The following is a 19,266-nucleotide window of genomic DNA, read 5'->3' as shown; positions in this document are numbered from 1 at the left end:
CTTATGACATGTGAGGGCTCCTCTGGGACCATACAGAGTGGAGGTTTTGGGAACCAAGATGTAGGGGAGAGAAGAGGTGTCCCTTGCTCCCCAGTGAATGCCTGTTGGGACATCTCACAGGCCTGGTCTATGAGTCACTGAGAGTTTAGCTAGTTTTGCTTACGGGGTGCAGGCACTTGGCCTGTACCTCCTCTTTCAGTCCTGACCTCAATCCTGCACAATGAACATTACTCCTGAGGCCCAAGGGCACAAAGCAGTTGTCCTAGAACTGAGAGGAGAGCAGGAAAGAGGTTCAGCATGCCCGGGGTTCGAATCCTAACTCCACCTCCTACAAGTCATGTTGCCTCAAGCAAGTTCTATGCCACAGTCTCTTTGTAAAATGGGGCTAATAAGTGTTAGTGCTGTCATGAAGGTTAAACAAGCGAATGTACGTAAGCACCTTGGAGCCTGCCGGCCATAACAGGAAGCACAGCACAGAAAACCTATGGCCTGGTTATTAGCTCCCATCCAAACCCTGGAGAGCCTGACTCTGCAGCCGGGCTCTCCCATCACACTCTGCATCCCTGAAAAATGCAACAGGCCTGGCTCCAGACTGAGGCTGGGCCTGGAGTCTGGAAGCAGAGCAGACAGAAGCGTGTAGGAGTCCAGGTTGCAGCTGCACACACGACACTATCTTTATTCACAGTGATACAAAAGTAGATTTTTTGAGAAATGTTCTCTTGTGCCAGAGGGAGAGTTAGTTGAGTGGTATGGAGCGGGAGGGCAGGGGGTTGGAAGAGGAGCTCTGAGGGAGGGGTCAGGAAGGGCAGGGGCCAGAGCGTGGGTTAGGGAGGCAGAGCGGGGGCAGTAGGGGCTGGGAAAGCAGGGGCGGGGGCTGGATGTGGTGGCCCCTCCACCCTGTTCTGTCCTCACTAGAGGGTGGAGGGCATCCACACACGTTGGGAGCATCCAGAATGGTGAGAGATGGGAGCCAGGGAACTCCGGAAGGAGAAGGCTCTGGGTGCAATGGCTGCCCATGACTTTCTTCCTCCCGGCTGGCTGCCAGCTCCCCCATGGGACGTCCTGGGCTCTGCATGCATGAGGCTGGGCAGGCCTGCCTCTTCCCTCTTCTCCTACCTTCCTTACACACTCCTTTTCGAAGGGCTAGGCATGCCCAGGAAGAGCCAAGGTGTGGGTGGGGGACTGAGGAGTGGGTACACAGATAGATGCTCACACAAGCAAAGAGAAAACAGAGGCTGGCTCCCCACCCAGGGGCCCCGCAGGGGCTCACTGGGGCAGGGCCTTCAAGATGGCATTCACCTCCTCCGCCACAGCTGTCAGGGCAAATTCAAACTGGTCCTGGAAAGGGCAGTGGGAGGACAGTCATGGCAGGCCTGGCCTCTGTTCCAGCCCCAGGGGCACATTTGGGAAGGGGAGCTGGGGAGGTCACTTGGCAGAGTGGGGAGCACTCCTGGGGGAGGTACAGAGGTAGGCGGAAGAGACAGGCTGCTGCTAGCTTCCCTGGGGAAGGGTGGCATTGAGGGTTGGGGCAGGGAGGAGCAGTCACCTTAGAGCGGACAAGTCCAGGCCGCTGGTCACGGACATGCTCCAGGGTGGCAGCGATATCAATCTCCTTCACTCCTGGGGACAGGATGCACAGGGCTGCTCAGGGGGTGTTCAGAGGAGGGTAGGACCCAGAAAGTCTGGGCCATCCTGGGGTGGGAGGCTTGGAGGATTAGGCGAAGCCGGGGCCTGGGCTTTGGGCACTGTGGGAAAGGTCCTCACCTTTTGCCATGCGGTTCAGTACCATGTCGATGAGGATGTAGGTGCCAGTCCGCCCTGCACCGTCGCTGAAATAGGAGAGAAAGATAGGCTCAGCTCAGCTCAGGACCCAGCAGAAACGGGAGAGGTGGAGGAGACAGTGCTGGAGCCACTCGGGCTGGCTTGGAGAGGGCATGAGTGAGCTGAGAGTGAGGGAGGGGTCACAGCACCTGGGCCCTCAAGAATTGAGCCTTGAGTTGGGAGCCTGTGACCCACGGGTATCACTTGGGCTGTGGGCCAATAAGAAAGGAGAGCCCTGGCTCAGCCCTGGGGTGGAGGCGGCTGGAGGAAATAGGAATGTGTTCCCAGTCTCTGGCCAGGCTTTTGTTCAACCATTTTTTTTGTGTAAATGGCCAGATGGTAAATATTTTCAACTCTGTGGGAATCGTATAGTCTGTCACACATGCTTCTTTTTTCCCTTTAACCACTAAAACAATGTGAACACTATTCTTAGTTCACGGGCCCTTAAAAAAACATGGTATGCTAAATGTAGCCCACGGGCTATAGATTGCAGGCCTCAAGGGGATGGGCAGGAGCGCGCATGGGAGATATGCACAGGGAGTGAGGAGCAGAGGGGCAGGAGTCAGGGATGCCCTCTGATCTGGGCTGTCCTGTACCCTTCTAGCCCTACCCCTGTCCCACAGCCCCTCTCCACACACCTGCAGTGCACGATGATGGGGCAGGAGCGGCCTCGGTAGCACTTATTCACCTTCCTGCAACAAGAAATGGGCGTGAGGGTCAGGGGGCACCAGCAGAGGGAACGGGGAATCAAAAAACACACCTCTGGGCCTCTCTCTTTTTTTTTCTCCCCACAAGGCCAGAACGAAGGAGGGAAGGGGAGTCATGGCTAAAGGCAAAGAACCAGAGATGGCGTGGGTAGCACTGGGCTTGCCTTGTTACTTACAAGCTCTGTGCCCAAACTGTTCACCTGGAACAACTGATTTATCCTCTTTGAGCCTCAGTTTTCTTACCTGTAAAATGGGGATGGTAATCATAATAACTTTCTTACCATGGTTATGAGATAATCCATGTAAAGAACTAAGTGCAAGGTCTGGCACACAGTAGATGCTCAATAAATGGCAGCTACTATTAATGATAATACATATTAACAGCCACCTCTGCCAGAAGTCCAGAGAGGACAGGCTTTTGGCTGTCCTCAAGTGTGTCAATCTTGCCAAATTCCTGCTCTGCCTTTCTGCCCTCCTCTACAACTGCCCAGGCTGTTCCCCTCCCCGCTCAGGCTCCCTTTGGTCCTCATCGGCCATGAAGTCAGATAGCCCTGGGCACAAAGTTCCTTTGGCCAGAGGAGGACAGTCCCTCAACTCTGAACATTGTGATGCTGCCTGTCCTCCTGGATCAGCCTCACCTCGGCATAGTCGCTCTGTGGTTGGGCCATATTTAGACTTGTGGTCCACTTGGACTTCAGATACTTCTCTGCTGCCCTGACCACAGCTCAGCAAGAGGCAGGAGATTTCTCCCTCCCTCAGTGGCCCAGTCTAACCTGCCCTTGTCCCTTATAACATTCTTGCTTTGAGAGTCACCTGCAGAATCCTGGTACCTTCATTGGGCCAGGACTAGGAGGATCTTCTTAGGGATTAGCAGATGGTTTCAGGGATATCTTGGAACTTAGTGGTCCCCCAGTCTGGCTCCCCCATGCTTGTAGGGGCCAAGTGATTTTTGGATGATTTTACAGGCATCCACATGGTTTTCTAGCACATTGGCTTGGCCATCAGAGGGCTGGGTTGTAACAGAAGTTGCAACGGTGGTTCCTAATTGTTTAATAATAATGATAATAAATAGTATCTAGAATGTACCAGGCGCTTAAACTGGATTTTATCCTATTGACCCTCGCAACGACCCCCTGAAGTATAACTCATCATCCTCATTTCACAGGTAAGGAAACAGAGGAAGGTCAAGGAACTTGCTAAGGGTCAATTTCTGAGACTTTAAAAAATTATTTTGCCTTCTCCCTGGTGGCAAACTATATTTATTAAGCAGCAATTAATTTGTTCTGGGTGTCTATATGCCACTGAGTTTACATCATTCTAGCCTAAAGCAAAGGCTTTTAGCTTATCTGTGAGCCTTAAAATGGGTCCATGCTCTATAAATATTTTTAAAATGTGGAAAACAGGAAATAGCTCTGATGCCCTTGGCATTGCTTTTAAGAAGCGATGTCCCTCAGGCCCCAGGGGTCCCAGTTAGAAACCATTGTTTTGAGACTCAGAAACTATCCCTAGGTCCTCACCCAGCTCTACTCCTCCGCTCTCTGCCTAGTATCAAGAGACCTCAGGACACCCTGGCAAGGGGCAGAGAAGCAGGAGGAGGCCACAGTGCAGAGGAGGCCCCTGCCAGAGGCGGCAGGCTTCTCAGCCACCTGTTCTGGGAGGGGAAGTCAGAGGATGCTGGAGGCCTGGCCTGGTTGTGGTTTCAGTGTCAGAACAAAGTTAAGTCCCTCAGTTAGCTTCCGATCCCAGCCCCCACGCTGTTCCACTGAGTCCCCCCAAATCCAGAGACCCCCTCCCCGCCAGCACTCCCTTTGATAATATTTGTCTCTTTCCTGTGTCCCCCTAGCCCCCAGCTCTCCCAGCAGCCTTTGGGATGGTCCCTGGGCCCACAAGTCCTGTCTGTCCTGTTTATGCAGCGGCCACACCTGCCAATGATCACTTTTGTGACTATGCAACTGGAGTGAGAATACTAGCTGCAGATCACAAAAATGACACTGGCAGCTGTGAAAGAGAGAGAGAGAAGGGAAGAAGGGGAGAGGGCAGGGCAGAGAAGGGTAGACGGACACATGTAGAGACAGAGAGAGGGGCCCACAGAGACAGAAGAGGCAGAGATAAATAGGCAGAAATGGGAGGGAGGTGGAGAAAAAGAGGTGGGAAAGGAAAGAGACAGAACCAGAGAGGTGCAGGGAGAAAGAAATGGGATAGAGGGTAAGTGGGACCGAGAGAGAAAGTGACAGAGATCGAGAGATGAGGGGGAGAGGGAGGGTGGAGGGTAGACAGAAGAAGAAAGCGAAGGAACGCCAAAGGGAGAAAAATAAAAATAGAGGCAGAGAGAGAGAGAGAGGGATAAAGAGGGGGAGAGATGGGCAGGAGGGAGTAAGAGGCAGAGATGGTGCAGCAGACACAGCGCATAGTGCTGGAGGCCTGGAAGAGCAGGACGGGAGAAGCAGAAAGGAAGGGCAGGAGGCAGGAGCCGAGAGAGGGAAGGAGGCAGAAATAAGGTGAGCCCTTATCGGGGGAAGTGGGTAAAAAAGGAAGAGAGAGATAGATATGCAGGGAGGAAAAAAGGGGGCCTGAAATGGAGACAGCAGAACATCGGAGAGACAGCAGAAACTGAGCTGGACCACAGGAGAGGAAGGATGGTCAAAGCAAGACAGAACACCAGTCCCGGTTTGGTGGCGTCTAGAAGGGGGCAACTGGAGGTCTGAGGATAGGCTCTGGGGCTTTGGGCCCCAGGAGGAGCTGGTGGGCTGGGAGATCGTTGGGGAGTCCAGTTCGCGGCCCCCTGCTCTCCTCTGGTCCTTGGAGCCTCCCTCGCGGCCTCTCTATCCCCTGCCCTAGGCCAGCATCCCTCAGCTCCTCAAAGGCGCTCACCTGCGGAAGTCCAGCAGGGGCCGAGTGGAGGCCGGAGTGCCCTCTGCCGGCCAGCTGAGGAAGTGGAACTGCGTAAGTGTGCGCGTCTCCTGGGTTTGCACATTCTTCAAGTAGAAGCTCCGCACCAGGAAGTCTTCACACCAGATGTGCTCCGACACCAGGTTCACCTGCCGAGGAGCGGGATCTGGGCCTGAGCACGTCAGAGCCTCTCCATGTCTGCGTGCTCGCTCCTTGGTCTCTCCAAATCCTCTCAGCTTCCCAGGCTACTTCAAATTCTAAATCCTCCAGGAAGTTTACTCAACCGCTTGCCCCAACTGTCCCAGCTGTCCCCAATGACCTTAGCTGTCTCTGTCACTCATCTACTGCTTAGGACAACTGGTGGCTTTTCCACCTAGACATAACTATTGTGAGCTTCTTGAGGCCAGAGTTTCTCCTTCCTCTTCCTCACAGAGTCTAGCAAAGTGTTTGTGCTATACACATAAACTTTGGTGAAATTCTGTGATACTTTGATTTTTTTCTTTAACATGAGCAAGACCAATTTAAAAAACTCTAAAAGAAGCTGTGAGTGCTGGAAAATCTACTATCTAGTGCTCATCTGGTGACGAAAGCTTCTATGGTGCGCTTAACGTCCCTCGTCCTACAGGGGAGTCACCTTCTCCCATCGGTTGGGAATCTGTTCCTCCCTCTCCTGCTTTTCTTCAGCCCAGTTCCTTCCCACCTGGCCTCTCTCCCAGTGAGAAAGTTTGTTTCTACTTTTTATAAGTCACCTATATGACTGATGGTATTTCTTTTTTTGCTTTGGCCTCCAGGGAACTCAGACTTAAGTTGGGCTTAACTGCAGTAGGTCTTGATCTTTGGGCATACTTATCTTCCTTGTCTCATATATCGTGGTTCTTAGCTTTTTACCTCAGTTTAGGCGATTTTATAGGTTTTATTTCTGTACCTTTCATGATAGGTCCCTACAAATGCTTTTGGGCACTAGACTGGACACACATGCACATATATGCATATGTGTTGTGAATATTGTGCATGCATGTGTATATGCATATGTATGTTTATATATGTGCATATTCATACATGTATGAATGGTTACCATCCATTTTCCCCACTTTCATTTTTCCCTGGTCACGGGGTCTTGCTGACCTCATATATGTGGTAGAGGGAGGAGCCCTCATCTGGCCAGTATCGATCACACTGCTTGACACCATCCTCCACCAGTGGGGTCAGCATGACAATGACAGTGCAGCCACTCTCCCACACCATCTAGGGACAAAGACTCGGGTAAGCTCTATTCTAACATCCCTGGGACCTGGTTGGCCCTGGCTGCTCACAGGGCCCCTGGTCCCTAGAGAAGCCCTCCTTTCAAGAGCCCACCTGCCAGAAGTCTGAGATGGTATGGGACAGCGGGCCCTGCGTGGCTATGTAGGCTGGCATCCGAGGGTCGTGCTCAATCTGGGGCAGAGAAGATATATCATGAGCCAGAATGGGAAATGCTGTTACAGAGAGGCTTGGTCAAAGGAAGTGGGCCAGAAAGAGTCTGGAGGAGCCTGAGAACCCTCCATTTCCACGCTGGGATATCAGGCTCCACAATTCCAGGGCCCCGGGGGCGGGGGTGGTGATCACGTGGGAATGGAGTTTATGAGAGGAGGAGGAAAATGGGGCTGAGGTGGGGGCAAGAGCCAGGGCCACTCACAATGGGGCTGGCGTTGATGTAATCACTCCGAGAAGGGCTGCTCTCCACCTTCAGCTTGATGCGGGCGTGGTCATCTGCACAGACCCCGCATCCCACCCCAGATGCCCCTCCAGTCATTGGGGTCCTGGCACTTCTGCCACTTAGCCTGAGCCAGGAGCCCAGCCCCTTCCCCCAAGCCCTCCAGAGGTTCCAACAGAGAGAAGCTGGGCCAGGTGTGCCAGCAGGACTCACTCACAGGGCAGGAAGTCGGGGTGACGGTTCTTTTTGATGTTGCTCTCCCCCTGGGCAGTGGCACAGGTATTGGGTTCTGCCTGGTAGGCACACAGGGCTTGCCACTCCTTGGCCAAGCGGTCCTGGTTCCGCAGGTGGTCCTCCATGTATGCCTGCAGGGACACCACAGCCTGGCTCTGGCCCACCCACCACCCCCAGCCTGCCTCTCCCACCATCCTGACCCCTCAGCCCCTCTGGGTCCAGGCCTGGTCCTGACCAGAATCATGTGTCCGGTGGAGATGTCCATGTTGGCCTGGGCAGGCTCCTCACACCAGGACGGCGTGCTGCTGTGGGAGCTGGGGCTGGCCTGGGCCGCGTCGCTGAACTGAGAGGACACACTGCTCACCCGAGAAGGCTCTGGTGGACCCTCCGCCCGGTTGAACAGGGACTTTGTAGCCATATGCTGGCGGCACAGGTCCTACGGAGGAAGGGTCAGGTGGGGTCCAAGGGTCCTCTGAAGCCTTTTCAACGGGGTCCTGGGTTCAATTCTGGGTCCCTAGGTTCACCTTGATAGATTTGAATGATACCCATCTCCTCTGGGGTAGGGTCTCTGCCCTGGCCCTCGTCCTTTTGGGGGCTGTTCTGCTTGGGTGGTGCCTATGACAACCTCAGATATTACAGAGGTGAAACGTGGAACCCCAAATTGTAGCACTGGAAATAAGCTAGGGACCATCTGCTCCCAATTCCCATCCATCCAAAACACCAAACAACACCCCTACGGGAGCTCCTTCAGCGCCCGCCAAAAAATGGTCCAAGAGATGGATGATCACTCCCCATCCAACTCCCCACCCGCACCCTGCATGAGACTGACTCCCAAGCCCCTTCCATTCCCTCTCCTCACCCAGCTTCTGCAGCTGCGCACCTGGTACTCAAATGTGGTGTCACCATGGGCCCCCTCAGGGCCCAGGGCTGCCAGGCGCTCCTTGTCCCGCTGCCGCGCATGCTGCCGCACACACAGAGCTACTGCCAGAGCCACCAGCAGCCCAGCCACACCCGCCAGGGCCACCAGGGTAAGCAGCACTGAGCGCATGGGCGGGGTGCTGCGGGCCGGTCGGGGAAGGACTGCAGCTGCCTCCTCCCTCTGTGGGAACAAGGCTAGAATCAAGGGGGGGCAGTGGTGGAGGAATATTTAGGAGCCACTTCTGCTCCTTGCTAGGATACCTCCTAGGGCAAAGCTGGGAAGGCAGGGGCACGGTGGGACAGGCAGAAGGGCTCAGATGGACCCAAGATCCTCCTTCTCAGTCCCAACTCGGCCACACCACACAGCTGGGTACTGAGTGCGGGGCCCCCACCAGGAGTATTTGTATTTAAAAACGAACGTAGAGAAATGGAGAGAGAACCCAAGGAATCGAGTAATCGAATGTGAGGCATCGGTGGTGTTGGGTGCAGAATAGAAACATATTTTGTGCGTGATGTTCTTTCTGTGTAAGGTGGTCCCTTAGAATTTAGAGACTGCTCTGGAGGCTATGGGCATCTCAGCTAGCTCTTGCCAAGCACGCTGCCTTCCTAGAAGCGGGGTCCTGCCGGCCAGAAAGAAAACTGCTTGGAGGAGGGCTGCCTTGGAGAAGCAGGTGGGCCAGCCGGGCACACAAGGTGGCAGCTCCACTGTTGTCGAGTTTGCCTGGGTCTCTTATGGGCGACGTCAGTCCTCTGGGGCTTGACTGATTCTTCAGTTAGCGCATACCTGTCCCACGCCTGTCTGCAGGATCTGGAGCCCTGTCTGCGTTTCCAGTTCAGACTTCACCAGCTCTGCAGGGAGTACGTAGGTCAGGCTCTCTCTAGCCCCCTGTGGTCCCCGCCCCCATGTCATGCTATACCAGGTAGCAGGCATGGCCCCATGTGGGCTTGGACTATTTCAAGGGGCCTGGGTATATCCTACTAGGGTAAGGGCTGGGGCCAGGCAGTAATTACCAGCTTGCTGGGTCACGTCGGCCAAAGATAGGTTCTGTTCATTGTGCCGGATGCGGAAGGTGAGGGCTGGCCCCACCACACTGCCGAATAGAAGCTATATTACTACCTCACCAGCCCTAGACCCCAGACTCTAAAAGAGAAACCAGCTCTGATCCTCTCCCCATTAGAGGATGGGGCTGGAGCTGATCAGAGATGCCCTACAAGGGTGTTTGCGTCCAGGGAGACACTGGACAGGGACAGCAGCAGGGCTAGGTGGGGCTGTAACATCTGGGAACATCTCTGACCCCACCTTGGCCCCTTACCTAGTGCTCGTCTTCCCCAACTCCCCTAAGCCCCTCTAGCCACCTTCCCACTCAAGCTGTTTTCTAGATCCCCGTCTCCCCAGAAACCGACCTCACCTGATGTTGATAAAGCTGCCCGAGGACATGTGCACATGCTCAGCCAGGATCTCCAGCAGCTTCACTCCTGCAGCCAGACTCAGGGGCCTGGAGGTGGGCAGCAGGCAGATGAAGAAAGGTGGGGACTCTCTTGGCCACTTTCTCTTGAAACAGGCCACCTCCAAGGGTACAGGGCAGCCCACCCCCTTGTCTACTTCACATCTGGGTATTTACTCTCTGCTTCCTGCCAGGCAGGCCAGCCCAACCCCCAGGAGACTAGAATGTCTCCCCAGGCTGTAGCCCTTACTTCTGGTCAGTGACAATGTAGCCATACTCCTCTGCTGATGGCCGATCTTTGGGCTGTCCCGTCGCTGTGAGTTGGCTCTGGCCCAGTGGACTTTTCTTCTCCAACAGGACAGGCGTGGCAGAGAGAGCAGCAGCTTTGGGGAACTCGAAGGATTCAGGGCTCGGCACCTGCTGGGCTTTCCCGGAGGTGGGTCTGGCAGTGGGGTATCCATGCAGGGAGGGTGTAGGGGGTGGAGGCTCCACTATGTCTCCGCCCTGCACCTGCTCCTCCATTGTCTGTTTATAAGAGAGGACAGAGGTATGGTCTCTGTACACTGGAGGGGCTGGGGGAGCTGCATGTCCACACCTTGGACTCTGAGCTCCTTGCAATGGCGCTTAAGACTTGTTTTTCTTTCTATCCCAGGGCCCGGTGCAGGGTTGGGTACAGAGAGGGCATCCGGAAAAGTGAGCCAAGTAGATGAATGAATAAGTGGAACACAATCAGTGATAATTTACAAGATGGGACTGGAGTGGGGAGAATCTCTGAAGCACCATTGGGGTAGAAGGTTAATAGGTGGGCAATGGTTTTTAGACTTCGGTTTAGCCATGAAATCTTAGACATCCAACACGTGAAACAGATAGAGCTCCTCAAGTTCCAGGGGCGTCAGGAGGCTGCCTGCTCACAACTTCCCTCTTCCCCTAGGGATCCTCAGAGCATGGTCTCAAATGATTGTACTGGAAAAGGCAGTGAATCGAGAATTCCAGCGTCTAGTCTGAGCTCTGCCATCCGCTTGAAGGGAGACTTAGGCAACGACTTCCTCAAAATGAGGGGTTAGAGGATACAGATTCTGGGTCCTGATCGTGAGGTTTAAATGTGGGCAAGAGAGTTTGCTGCTGTGGGCACTAATGGGTCAGGGCAGTGCTGAAAACTCACTTTCTTGATGTCAGCTCCAATGTTTACAACCCCTCCTGTAGAGATAGGAAAAACAGAACTCTGGGCGAAGGGCCAAGGCCAAAGTCCACACAGCGCAGGTGGAGAAGGGCCAGAGGCCCAAAGCCTATTACATCTGCTGTGGTCACCTTCCTCTCAGTCAGTGACCAAGACCCCGTCGCTGGTCTCACACTAAACATGGCCTCATTGTGTTCTGTCTGTGTTCTGTCTTAGAATTCATTATTTTTATGAACTCTTCCTCTGTTATTAGCCACGCCTCTCAAAGCTATTTGTTCAGTCCTCCCTCACCACATAAATTATTGGCTTCTCCTTCCAACTGGCCAAACCCCTATTTGAGTCCTCATTACCATCCACCCATCCTTCTCGGTGCCTCCTGATTCCTGTTCACGACCCCTGTTGGCTTATTTTTCCATTACTTCCACCCTCCAGTCCTTTCCTGGTCTAACTCTTCAGCTCATCACCTGCCCCTTTTCTTCCTGCCCTTTGCTTCCAAGACCCCATGTCTTGGAAGAACTCCCTTCCCTGACCCTGATCCTGACTCCGACCCTTCCCTTTCAGGCTGCTCTATTTGGTCTGAGGGGTGGGACAAGAGACCTTCGTGGAGCTTCTAATTGCTCGTCTCTGCCTGGACACTCACCCATATTTCGTCCTGCTCCCCTGGGCAGCAGCTGCAGCAGGGTCGAGAGGGTGGAGAGCTGCTCAGGGGTCAGCTGACGCAGCTCCACCCCGTAGCCTGCCAGCACAGCTGCCAGTCTCTGCAGAGTCACATCTGCTGGGAGCCAGACACAGAGCCAAGGGCTAAGTGGTGAGATGAACTTGTGGGATGCAGATGGGTGAGCTGGGGGTGGGAGGGGACTAACACATTTAAGAGCTTCTTCTCAAATGCTGGGACACTGATGCCCTCCCCTTCCAACACTTGTTCACACTTTGGGGAAAAGACCTTCTTGGTGCAAGACCAAACTTCGGGCCCACTGTGGACATCTTGACTCTCTATCTGAAGAAGAGTCCTATTAGCTCCACTCCCCACTGTATCCCCACTGCCTATGTAGTGCCTGGCATAGATCGGGTTGTCAGTAGACATTAGTTAAATGTGTGAATGGCTTTAAGGACAAATTAACAAGTGCATGGACAGTCAGGAAGGATCCCCCAAAAGCAGCCCCCACAGGCAGGGCGTGGATGCTGAGGACTGTTACCTGGCTGCTCTTCTGGGGAAGGAGGCTTCTCCCCACGACCCTCTAGTCCTTCCTCCTCATAGCCCTCTGAGGAGTCCTCTGCCCGGCTGCTGCCCCTGTGCTCTGGCAGCCTTGGTACCCTGGCCCTGCTGGGCACTGGCAGCTCCTGGGCTAGGTAGAGCAGCCCTGATTGCTGGAAAAGCTGAGCAGGTGAAGGCCCTGGAGGGTCCCCATAGGAGTGGCCAGGATGAACTCCAAACATGCCCTTGGGGGCTGTTCTGCTGAAGAGGGCAGGGGGTTCAGCCTTGGGCAGGGGGACCATCCCTGGAGAGCTTTCTGAGCCCTGGGAGCCATCTCGGGAGCCAAACTGTGGGAAACCAGAGATCCAGGTAAGCAGACATTAGTGGTGGGGGATTGGGGTTGGGGGGGCCACTTTCTAGGGCTCACCTGATGAAACAGGTAGGGCTGCAGCAGGGCCGGTTCATAACTCAGGGCAGGATGGGGGGGCTGCGGGGGCAGCAGCAGATGCTCCAAGAGAGGGGGTAACAGCTCAGCCTGCAGAGGGTTCAGGGGGGAGCCTGCCCCAGCTCCATCCCCACCCATTGCAGGTCGAGGAAGGCGAGGCTGGGCAGCAGGGGCAGAGCCAGTGGGGATGCCCTGTAAAAGCAGTTCCCCAGCAGGTCCAGGTCTCCTGGGCACCGAGCCAGACCTGGGGAGGAAAGCAAAGTGTGTGTGTGTGTGTTGTGCTTATTGGCCATTTGTATTTATATGTGTGCGTGTGTACGTGTGTGTGTGTGTGTGTGTGTGTGTGTGTGTGTGTGTGTGTGAGAAGTGTGTGTGTGTGTGTATTTGTGTGTGAGAATTGTGTGTGGCAAGGGCTTAGGAGGCAGAGCTGGTGAGGCCAGACAGACTTAGCAGTGCAGAATAAGTCTGACCTCTTAAGAAATGAGGCAGCCTTAGGGGAGGAGAGAGTAGCTTAAGGAAGGATAGGAGGGCCAATGTTGGGTAGAGCTCATTGTCTCCCTGGTAAGCATGCCTGGGTCCCTGAAACACAGCAGCAGAAGCTAAGGAAGTGTGAGGCTAGGATGAAGAAGGGGAAAACAGAGCAGGGGAAGGCAGCAGGGAACCTCTCTAGATGAACGATGGCCCCATTTTGCCCCATTGTTCCTTTGTGTATGTCCCACACCTGGCATTCCAAGTATAGGTTCAAATATTCAATAATGTGCCCTCCCACTCTGCCTCCATCTTCACCCAACTCTGCCTTCTTCATCCTGGTATCATCATCTGAGCTCCATGCCCCATTTACTTTTCTCTGCTTTATAGGGTTTGAACTATGCCTTCAGAGGACTTAACTAGAGATGACCATGTCTCCTACCATATACAATTCCACACAGTAATAAAACTGAACCTTAAACAACTTCAATCCAACAAATGACTAATTTTCCCATGATGACTACTTTGATACTTCTTTTAAAATGCTAAATATTCAAGTTTTCCACATTTTTTAAATGCCTCTGTTTTGCTGGATTCCCCAGGGATGACCTCAGCTCCTACTGGGTGTGTGAGCATGTCAGGTGACCATTCTTGAACTCTTTTTACCCATGCCCCACCCTGCTGACTTTGGTGTCCATGTCCCTCCCCCTTCCCTTCATCTTTCAGGAAGAGCACAGTCCTGTCAGCTTTGCCATGCTAGAGTGGTTGGAAAAGGATGCTTACCTGTCCCTGGGATGAAGCTCTGGGGGACGAAGCCTGGGGATGCGTTCCATCTCCTGGGAGATCACATATTGGGTGAGGTCATCGTGCCAGGACAATCCTGCCAGAGGACAAGGTGGGATGAGGTTGGCTCAGAACAGTCTGAGGGCCCAGTAACAGGGACCAGCAGAGGTCAAAACCCTGCAATATTTAAGTTTGACAGAGCAGAGGGGCAGCAGAGGGGGTCTGGAGACCTTTTGGGTGATCTGAAGTGTCCTCTTTCCACCCTCAGGAACAGATTTTGAAGTCAAACCGACTCCAGTCAGACTGGATTTGAATCCTCTGCCACTTACGAGTTGTATGACCTGTATGACCTTGGACAATTTGCTGAACCTGTCTGAGCCTCAATCATAGGGTTTATATCTCCTATGGTTGTGATACTTAAAATAACACAATATAAAATGGTTATAATAGTACCTGTCATGTAGTGAACTTTCAATGAATGCTACTATTATTATTATCAAAATTATTATTCCAATTCATTTTGTTGACCCTGAACCTTAGTTTTCTTTATTTGTAAAGTGGGAATAATATGTATATATTTCATGGAGCTGTTGTGAAGATCAAATGTGATGAAGGAAACGAAAGTGCTTAGGAAACTCTAAAGCACTATATACCTGTTTTAAACCACCACTTCCTCCTCCTCGATCATCACCGTCACATCATTATCATCATCATCATCTCATCCTGAGGCAAATTTGTTTGACTTTCCCACCATGAAACTGCTCCCAGGAAAGGCCAGTCATCTATTCTAAAGGAGTAATTTCCCACTCTTCATCTCTATTCCTTCTTCCCTGATTCTAGATTAAGTCTGTACTGCTCTTAACTCCTTTCTGGGATCTACTAGCATCCATACCTGCCTTTATACCTATTAACGTTACATGAACTGTGTTCCTAATTAAGGCTAATTCCTTCTCTTGAGCACGACATTTCATTCCCTACCACCTATTCAAGAATATCTTCCCTACAATTCTCCCCTATACCCTACATCATCATCTCCTGTTCTCCATGGAATTATTCTCATTAGCATACAAACATGATGAAATTTCTCTCGTCTTAAAAAAACTAATGCTCGATTTCACATTCCCCTCCATCACCCTATTTCTTTAGTTTTCTTCATAGCAAAATTCCTTGAAAATGTTATCTGTATTGGCTGTATCCAATTCTTTTTCTCTTGTTCCCTCTCAACTCACTCTATTCAGGATTTTATTCCCAACTATTCGATCAAAACTGCTTTCATTAAGATCGCCAGTGACTTCTGCATATCTAAATCCAGTCGTCAAGTCTCAGATCTCATCTTACTTAGCCTACCATCTTCATTTCACACAATTGATCACTTTCTTCCATATACACTTTCACTTGACCTCTATAACACCAGACATTCTTGTTTTTTCTTCTACCTCACTGGATCCCCCTTCTCAGCCTCCCTTGTTGGCCCCTCTCTTTCTCCTGGTCCTCTTATTATTAGAATTCTCTTAGGCTTTTCTTCATAAACACTCAATCCTTTGGTTATCTTACCCACCTCATGGGTTTAGTTACCATCTATAGATCAAAAAAATCCAAATTTATTTCTCTATTCTAGACCTCTCTCTCTTTCAAAATCCAATCTTATGTACTCAACTCCCCATTCTACTCGAATGGACATCTTAAACTCAATATAGTCTTTCTCCCAAGCTGACTCTTCTGCATAGTTAGTGACATCTCCATCAACCTAGTTGTTTAGTCAATAAGACCTGTGTGTCATCCTTGACTCTTCCTTTATTTCACAGTGATGCCCAATATTTTATGAACTCAAGCTCACTACCTTAAAAATATATGCAGAATTCTGTCATTTCCTACTACCTCCCTGCAACCACCCTGGCCCATACCATATTTATCTCTTATATGAATTATTGCGGTAGCTTTCAAAGGTCTATTTCTATCCTTGATTCCCTACATTCTATTCTCAACATAGTGGCAAGAGCGAGCCTTTTTAAAGTAGAGGTAAGATCATGCACCCCTATGTTCAAAACCTTGTGATGGTTTCCTCTTTTCCTCAGAGTTAAGCCAACATCCATAAATTCTCCTATAAGGCTCTATAGTGATCTGTATCCCTTCCCCGTTTCCTACTTGACCTTATCTCTGTCATTCTTCTACAGCCACACCATAGAGGTATTCTCCATGGTATTCCTCAAACTCATGCTCCTCTCCCAGGACTTGTGTTCTAGCTCTTTGGTCAGCTTGAAATACTCTTCCCCCAGCTTGAAACATCTCTACCTCCTTGACATCTTTGTTCAAATTTCATAGTCTCAATAAGGTCTATCTTGACCACTCAGTTTAATACTGCAGTTTCCTACTTCACCATTTCTGATCCTTTCATCCTGCTATAATATTTGTTTTTTTCCATGGCACTTATCACCTTCTAACACACTATTTATTTTCTAATTTATATGGCATATTCCCTCCCCTCACCTGGGAAAGTTAACTTCAGTAGACATAGATCTTTGTCTGTTTTAATCCCTGATACATCCTAACCACCTAAAACTATGCTCGCCACAAAGTAAATATCCAATTAATAATTAATTGTTGAATGAGTAAACTGGATAAGTGGGGTGTTCTTCTGGCTGGGGACTCCAGAATTCATGGCTCTGGAGCACTCAGACAGTTCCAGGGATTAAGATGGTCCTAACGAGATTGATGCTCGTCTCTTCCAGTGACATCTTCTAGAAGCCTCCTCTGGACTCCTCCAGAGAGTCTAAGTGTGAACAGCCCATTTCTAGGGTTCCACCCCACTCCTGTCTTGCCTCCTTCTCCAGCAAGGTCTGGGAAGGTAAAGCTTCAGGAATGGGCATGATAGGAATGTTCTATGAGAGAAATCTTTGGGTCAGATGGCCCCTCACTTCCCCATTCTTATCTAATCAAGTCTCAGTCTCTCTCCCCCAGTGCACCTAGACCTCACCTTGAGACATGAGCTGTCGAAGCACGCCTTGTAAACGTTGAAGAATTGGGGAGGTGACTTGCAAAAGGGGCCGAGCCTGCCCCACTCCCACCTGGCACTGTCCAAATAAGCCATCTAAGAGCATAAAAGTGGTGTCAGCAGGAGGCTTGGACAAAAGGCCTTCCAAAGTCTAGGTTGTAAGTAGACAGGACTCCCTTCATCTCCTCTCTTGGCTTCAAAGAGCTCTGCTCCTTCAATCAGTCCCCGTTCTGCCCAAGCCCAATACCCCTTCTCCCTTCCAGACCTCCCTCTAAGTCTTTCTTATTGGGTACCCCCATCTTATAAATCCTATGTCCGAGCCTCACTCACCCTGAATACACACTTCAAGGTGAGAGCAGAGTCTACGGTCAAACAGACAACCTGTAGAGGGACAGGTAAGCAGAGGTTCAGACAACCACACACATAGAATGGTCAGATGGATGGACAGACTGGGAAAGAGGGAAGGAGATGGGTCCGTTTTTTCATTCAAAAGAAGGCTTTAAGCTGGGAGGAGAGGAGGGAGAGGCCTAGAATTCCCTCCACCCCCGAATTCTTAAGAGAAGGAAATATAGGGTCTGGCTTTGGATTTTAAGGATCTGTGTCTAGATCCTTTTTTTCAGTTTGCTTAACTGAGTGATGGGGAAAAGAAGTCTTCCAGGTGCATGGGGGTAGTGACAGTAGAGGGTCATACACTTCCACTCTCAAAGAATTACTATTGGGAGTTCGTAGCCAAATTCTGAGGACTTTCCTTCTCAAATCTCCAAAAGCATCCTAACTATGATGACCTGGAACTCAGAAGAAGTAAAAACCCTAGCACGTCTCCCCTCTGTGTGGGAAAGAGAGAAGAGCGGAGTGTCTCTAAAGCAATGCTCCCCACACTCTCTCCTGTCCTTGGGCCCCTGTGCCGCTGGCTCTGTCCGCGGTGCTGAAGCTCTGAGCCTGAAGCCGCCAAGAGCTCTCCTGGAAACAGTTAAGGAGAAGGGAGGGGTGATAGGGCGAGGAGTTTCCACGGGACATGACCCCTCCGTCGCTCCAGCTTTCATACACCACACTACCAACCCACAGAGACACCGGAAGTACCCTGCATTGGCCTCCAAGCCCAGTGTTGAAGGAGGGCGCCAGACGGCTAGGCTGCGCCCCTTCCCCCATGCGCCCCTCGCCCCCACCTTCCCCCGGCCCATGAGTCAGCGCTGACTGTCTCCGTCCGCTAAGATGTGAGTCAGCACTGGGGACAGGCTATGGGGAGGAGGACGGGAGAGGACCCTTCCCTCTTACTCTCTTCCGCCCCCTCCTCCAGCTTTCTCCTTCTTATCGGAGATCGGATCGCAGGAATTGGCCTCTCCAGGCATAAAGAGAAATCCTGACCCTTTCCTCGGCCTGATTTTCTACTGGGAGCTGGGACCCAGACTCTCATGGCCCCAAATCCTACTGTAGGGAGATCAGAGTTCCCTCTCTCTCCTCCTCCCCCTCAGAGCCGGTCGCCAGTTCTTTGGTGCCTCGGTGCGACTTGCGTCTCCTGTGGTCTTATAGCACATTTCTAAGTTCTTCTGTCCATATGCACCCCCGTTCCTCCTCCCAAACCCGCAATCTTCCCCAGAGCCCGCTTCTCTTAGGTCCGCCCCCGTATTTCCAGCCCCACCTCCAGGCCTACGCCCCTTTCCTTTCAGACGTCCCCTCATCTTTCTCTTCTGACAATGCTTCCCCTACCCCACTCCACACACATTCTACCCGAGCTTCCTATCTTCCCGACACTTCCATGCACCACCCCCACCTTTTTCGAGTTTTGCTCCCAGCACCATACTCCCCGTCTCCCGCGTTTCCTCCTGACCGTGGGCACTAATGGCGCTGCAGCCTCCCGGGCGGCTGCTCAGCAGTAGGAGGCAGAGGAGCACCCGGAGACCCCCGGATCCCCCGGCGCCCCCAGGCCGCCGCGGGCGCCGCATCCTCCCGGGCTCCGCGAGCTCGCTCCCCTGCCTCAGCCGCAGCGACGCTGGCCGGAGCCTGCCAGAGGGTCCAAGGCGGGGCCTGCCACTCCCCACCCACTTATGAGGCGGGGTCTACACGCCCCTCTCGCAGCATCGCGCCAACCCCGTCAGGGTGATGACGACATCTCCACCCCCGGTTCTTAGGCTTATTTGCGTCATAGGTGGCGTAAAAGCACTATCTTAGCGGGGCAGTTACCCACCCCACCCCTCCTCCACCAAACTGGAGCCTCACTAGAATTCCCACTTGGCCCTACCCCTTTTGACATATGCTTCTCCCCAAGGACCGCCACCTCTGTTAGCTAGTTCCAAGGTTGACGAAAAGGGTTATAGTTGGCTGGCGGCCAAGAACGATATGGGAGTTGGGCAGTATAAACACCAAGATGAAGAACATAAAAAGAAATAGAATAGATACTCTTATGCATCTCAATTAATGATACCTATGTCATCCTTAAGAGCATCCTGAACTCCAGTTCTAACAATGCCACCTACTGAGGGTATAACTTTGGGCAATTTG

At 52.1% G+C, this 19,266-nt stretch overlaps 1 protein-coding gene across 4 annotated transcripts; it reads right to left on the bottom strand.

The window, feature by feature from the left end:
• Positions 1-649: 649 nt before the first annotated feature.
• On the bottom strand, positions 650-18,949 carry PTPRN (protein tyrosine phosphatase, receptor type N). 4 transcript variants are annotated; one of them, XM_006906690.3, is made up of 23 exons: positions 18,596-18,949; positions 17,098-17,148; positions 16,750-16,863; positions 13,776-13,872; positions 12,507-12,768; positions 12,081-12,426; positions 11,525-11,656; positions 10,870-10,904; positions 9,958-10,232; positions 9,672-9,758; positions 9,274-9,353; positions 9,047-9,111; positions 8,225-8,443; positions 7,580-7,780; positions 7,328-7,475; positions 7,093-7,166; positions 6,774-6,851; positions 6,543-6,662; positions 5,400-5,566; positions 2,460-2,513; positions 1,765-1,829; positions 1,547-1,620; positions 650-1,338 (listed from the first exon to the last, which is right to left on the bottom strand). In XM_006906690.3, exons 1-23 carry the CDS (start codon positions 18,708-18,710, stop codon positions 1,267-1,269), a joined length of 2,931 nt encoding a protein of 976 aa, XP_006906752.1. In that variant the 5' UTR covers positions 18,711-18,949; the 3' UTR covers positions 650-1,266. The 4 variants fall into 4 exon arrangements, with proteins under 4 accessions (XP_006906752.1, XP_024899083.1, XP_024899084.1 ...); XM_025043315.1 differs by having other exon boundaries at positions 8,204-8,443; positions 18,569-18,786; XM_025043316.1 differs by having other exon boundaries at positions 18,569-18,786.
• Between the last annotated feature and the right edge of the window lie 317 nt (positions 18,950-19,266).

This window comes from Pteropus alecto, unplaced genomic scaffold (genome assembly GCF_000325575.1).
Source record: "Pteropus alecto unplaced genomic scaffold, ASM32557v1 scaffold110, whole genome shotgun sequence".
Classification (NCBI taxonomy): Eukaryota; Metazoa; Chordata; class Mammalia; order Chiroptera; family Pteropodidae; genus Pteropus; species Pteropus alecto.
Note: the sequence above shows the minus strand (reverse complement) of the source record. Positions and strands in the feature narration are given on the sequence as shown.

Coding starts and splice junctions, on each gene's coding strand:
- PTPRN (XM_025043315.1), bottom strand. CDS start 18,710: ATGCGGCGCCCGCGGCGGCCTGGGGGCGCCGGGGGATCCGGGGGTCTC. Junction 12,769..13,775: donor GAGCTTCATCCCAGGGACAG/GTAAGCATCCTT, acceptor TTTCCTCCCCAG/GTCTGGCTCGGTGCCCAGGA. Junction 6,852..7,092: donor ACATCAACGCCAGCCCCATT/GTGAGTGGCCCT, acceptor TCTCTGCCCCAG/ATTGAGCACGACCCTCGGAT.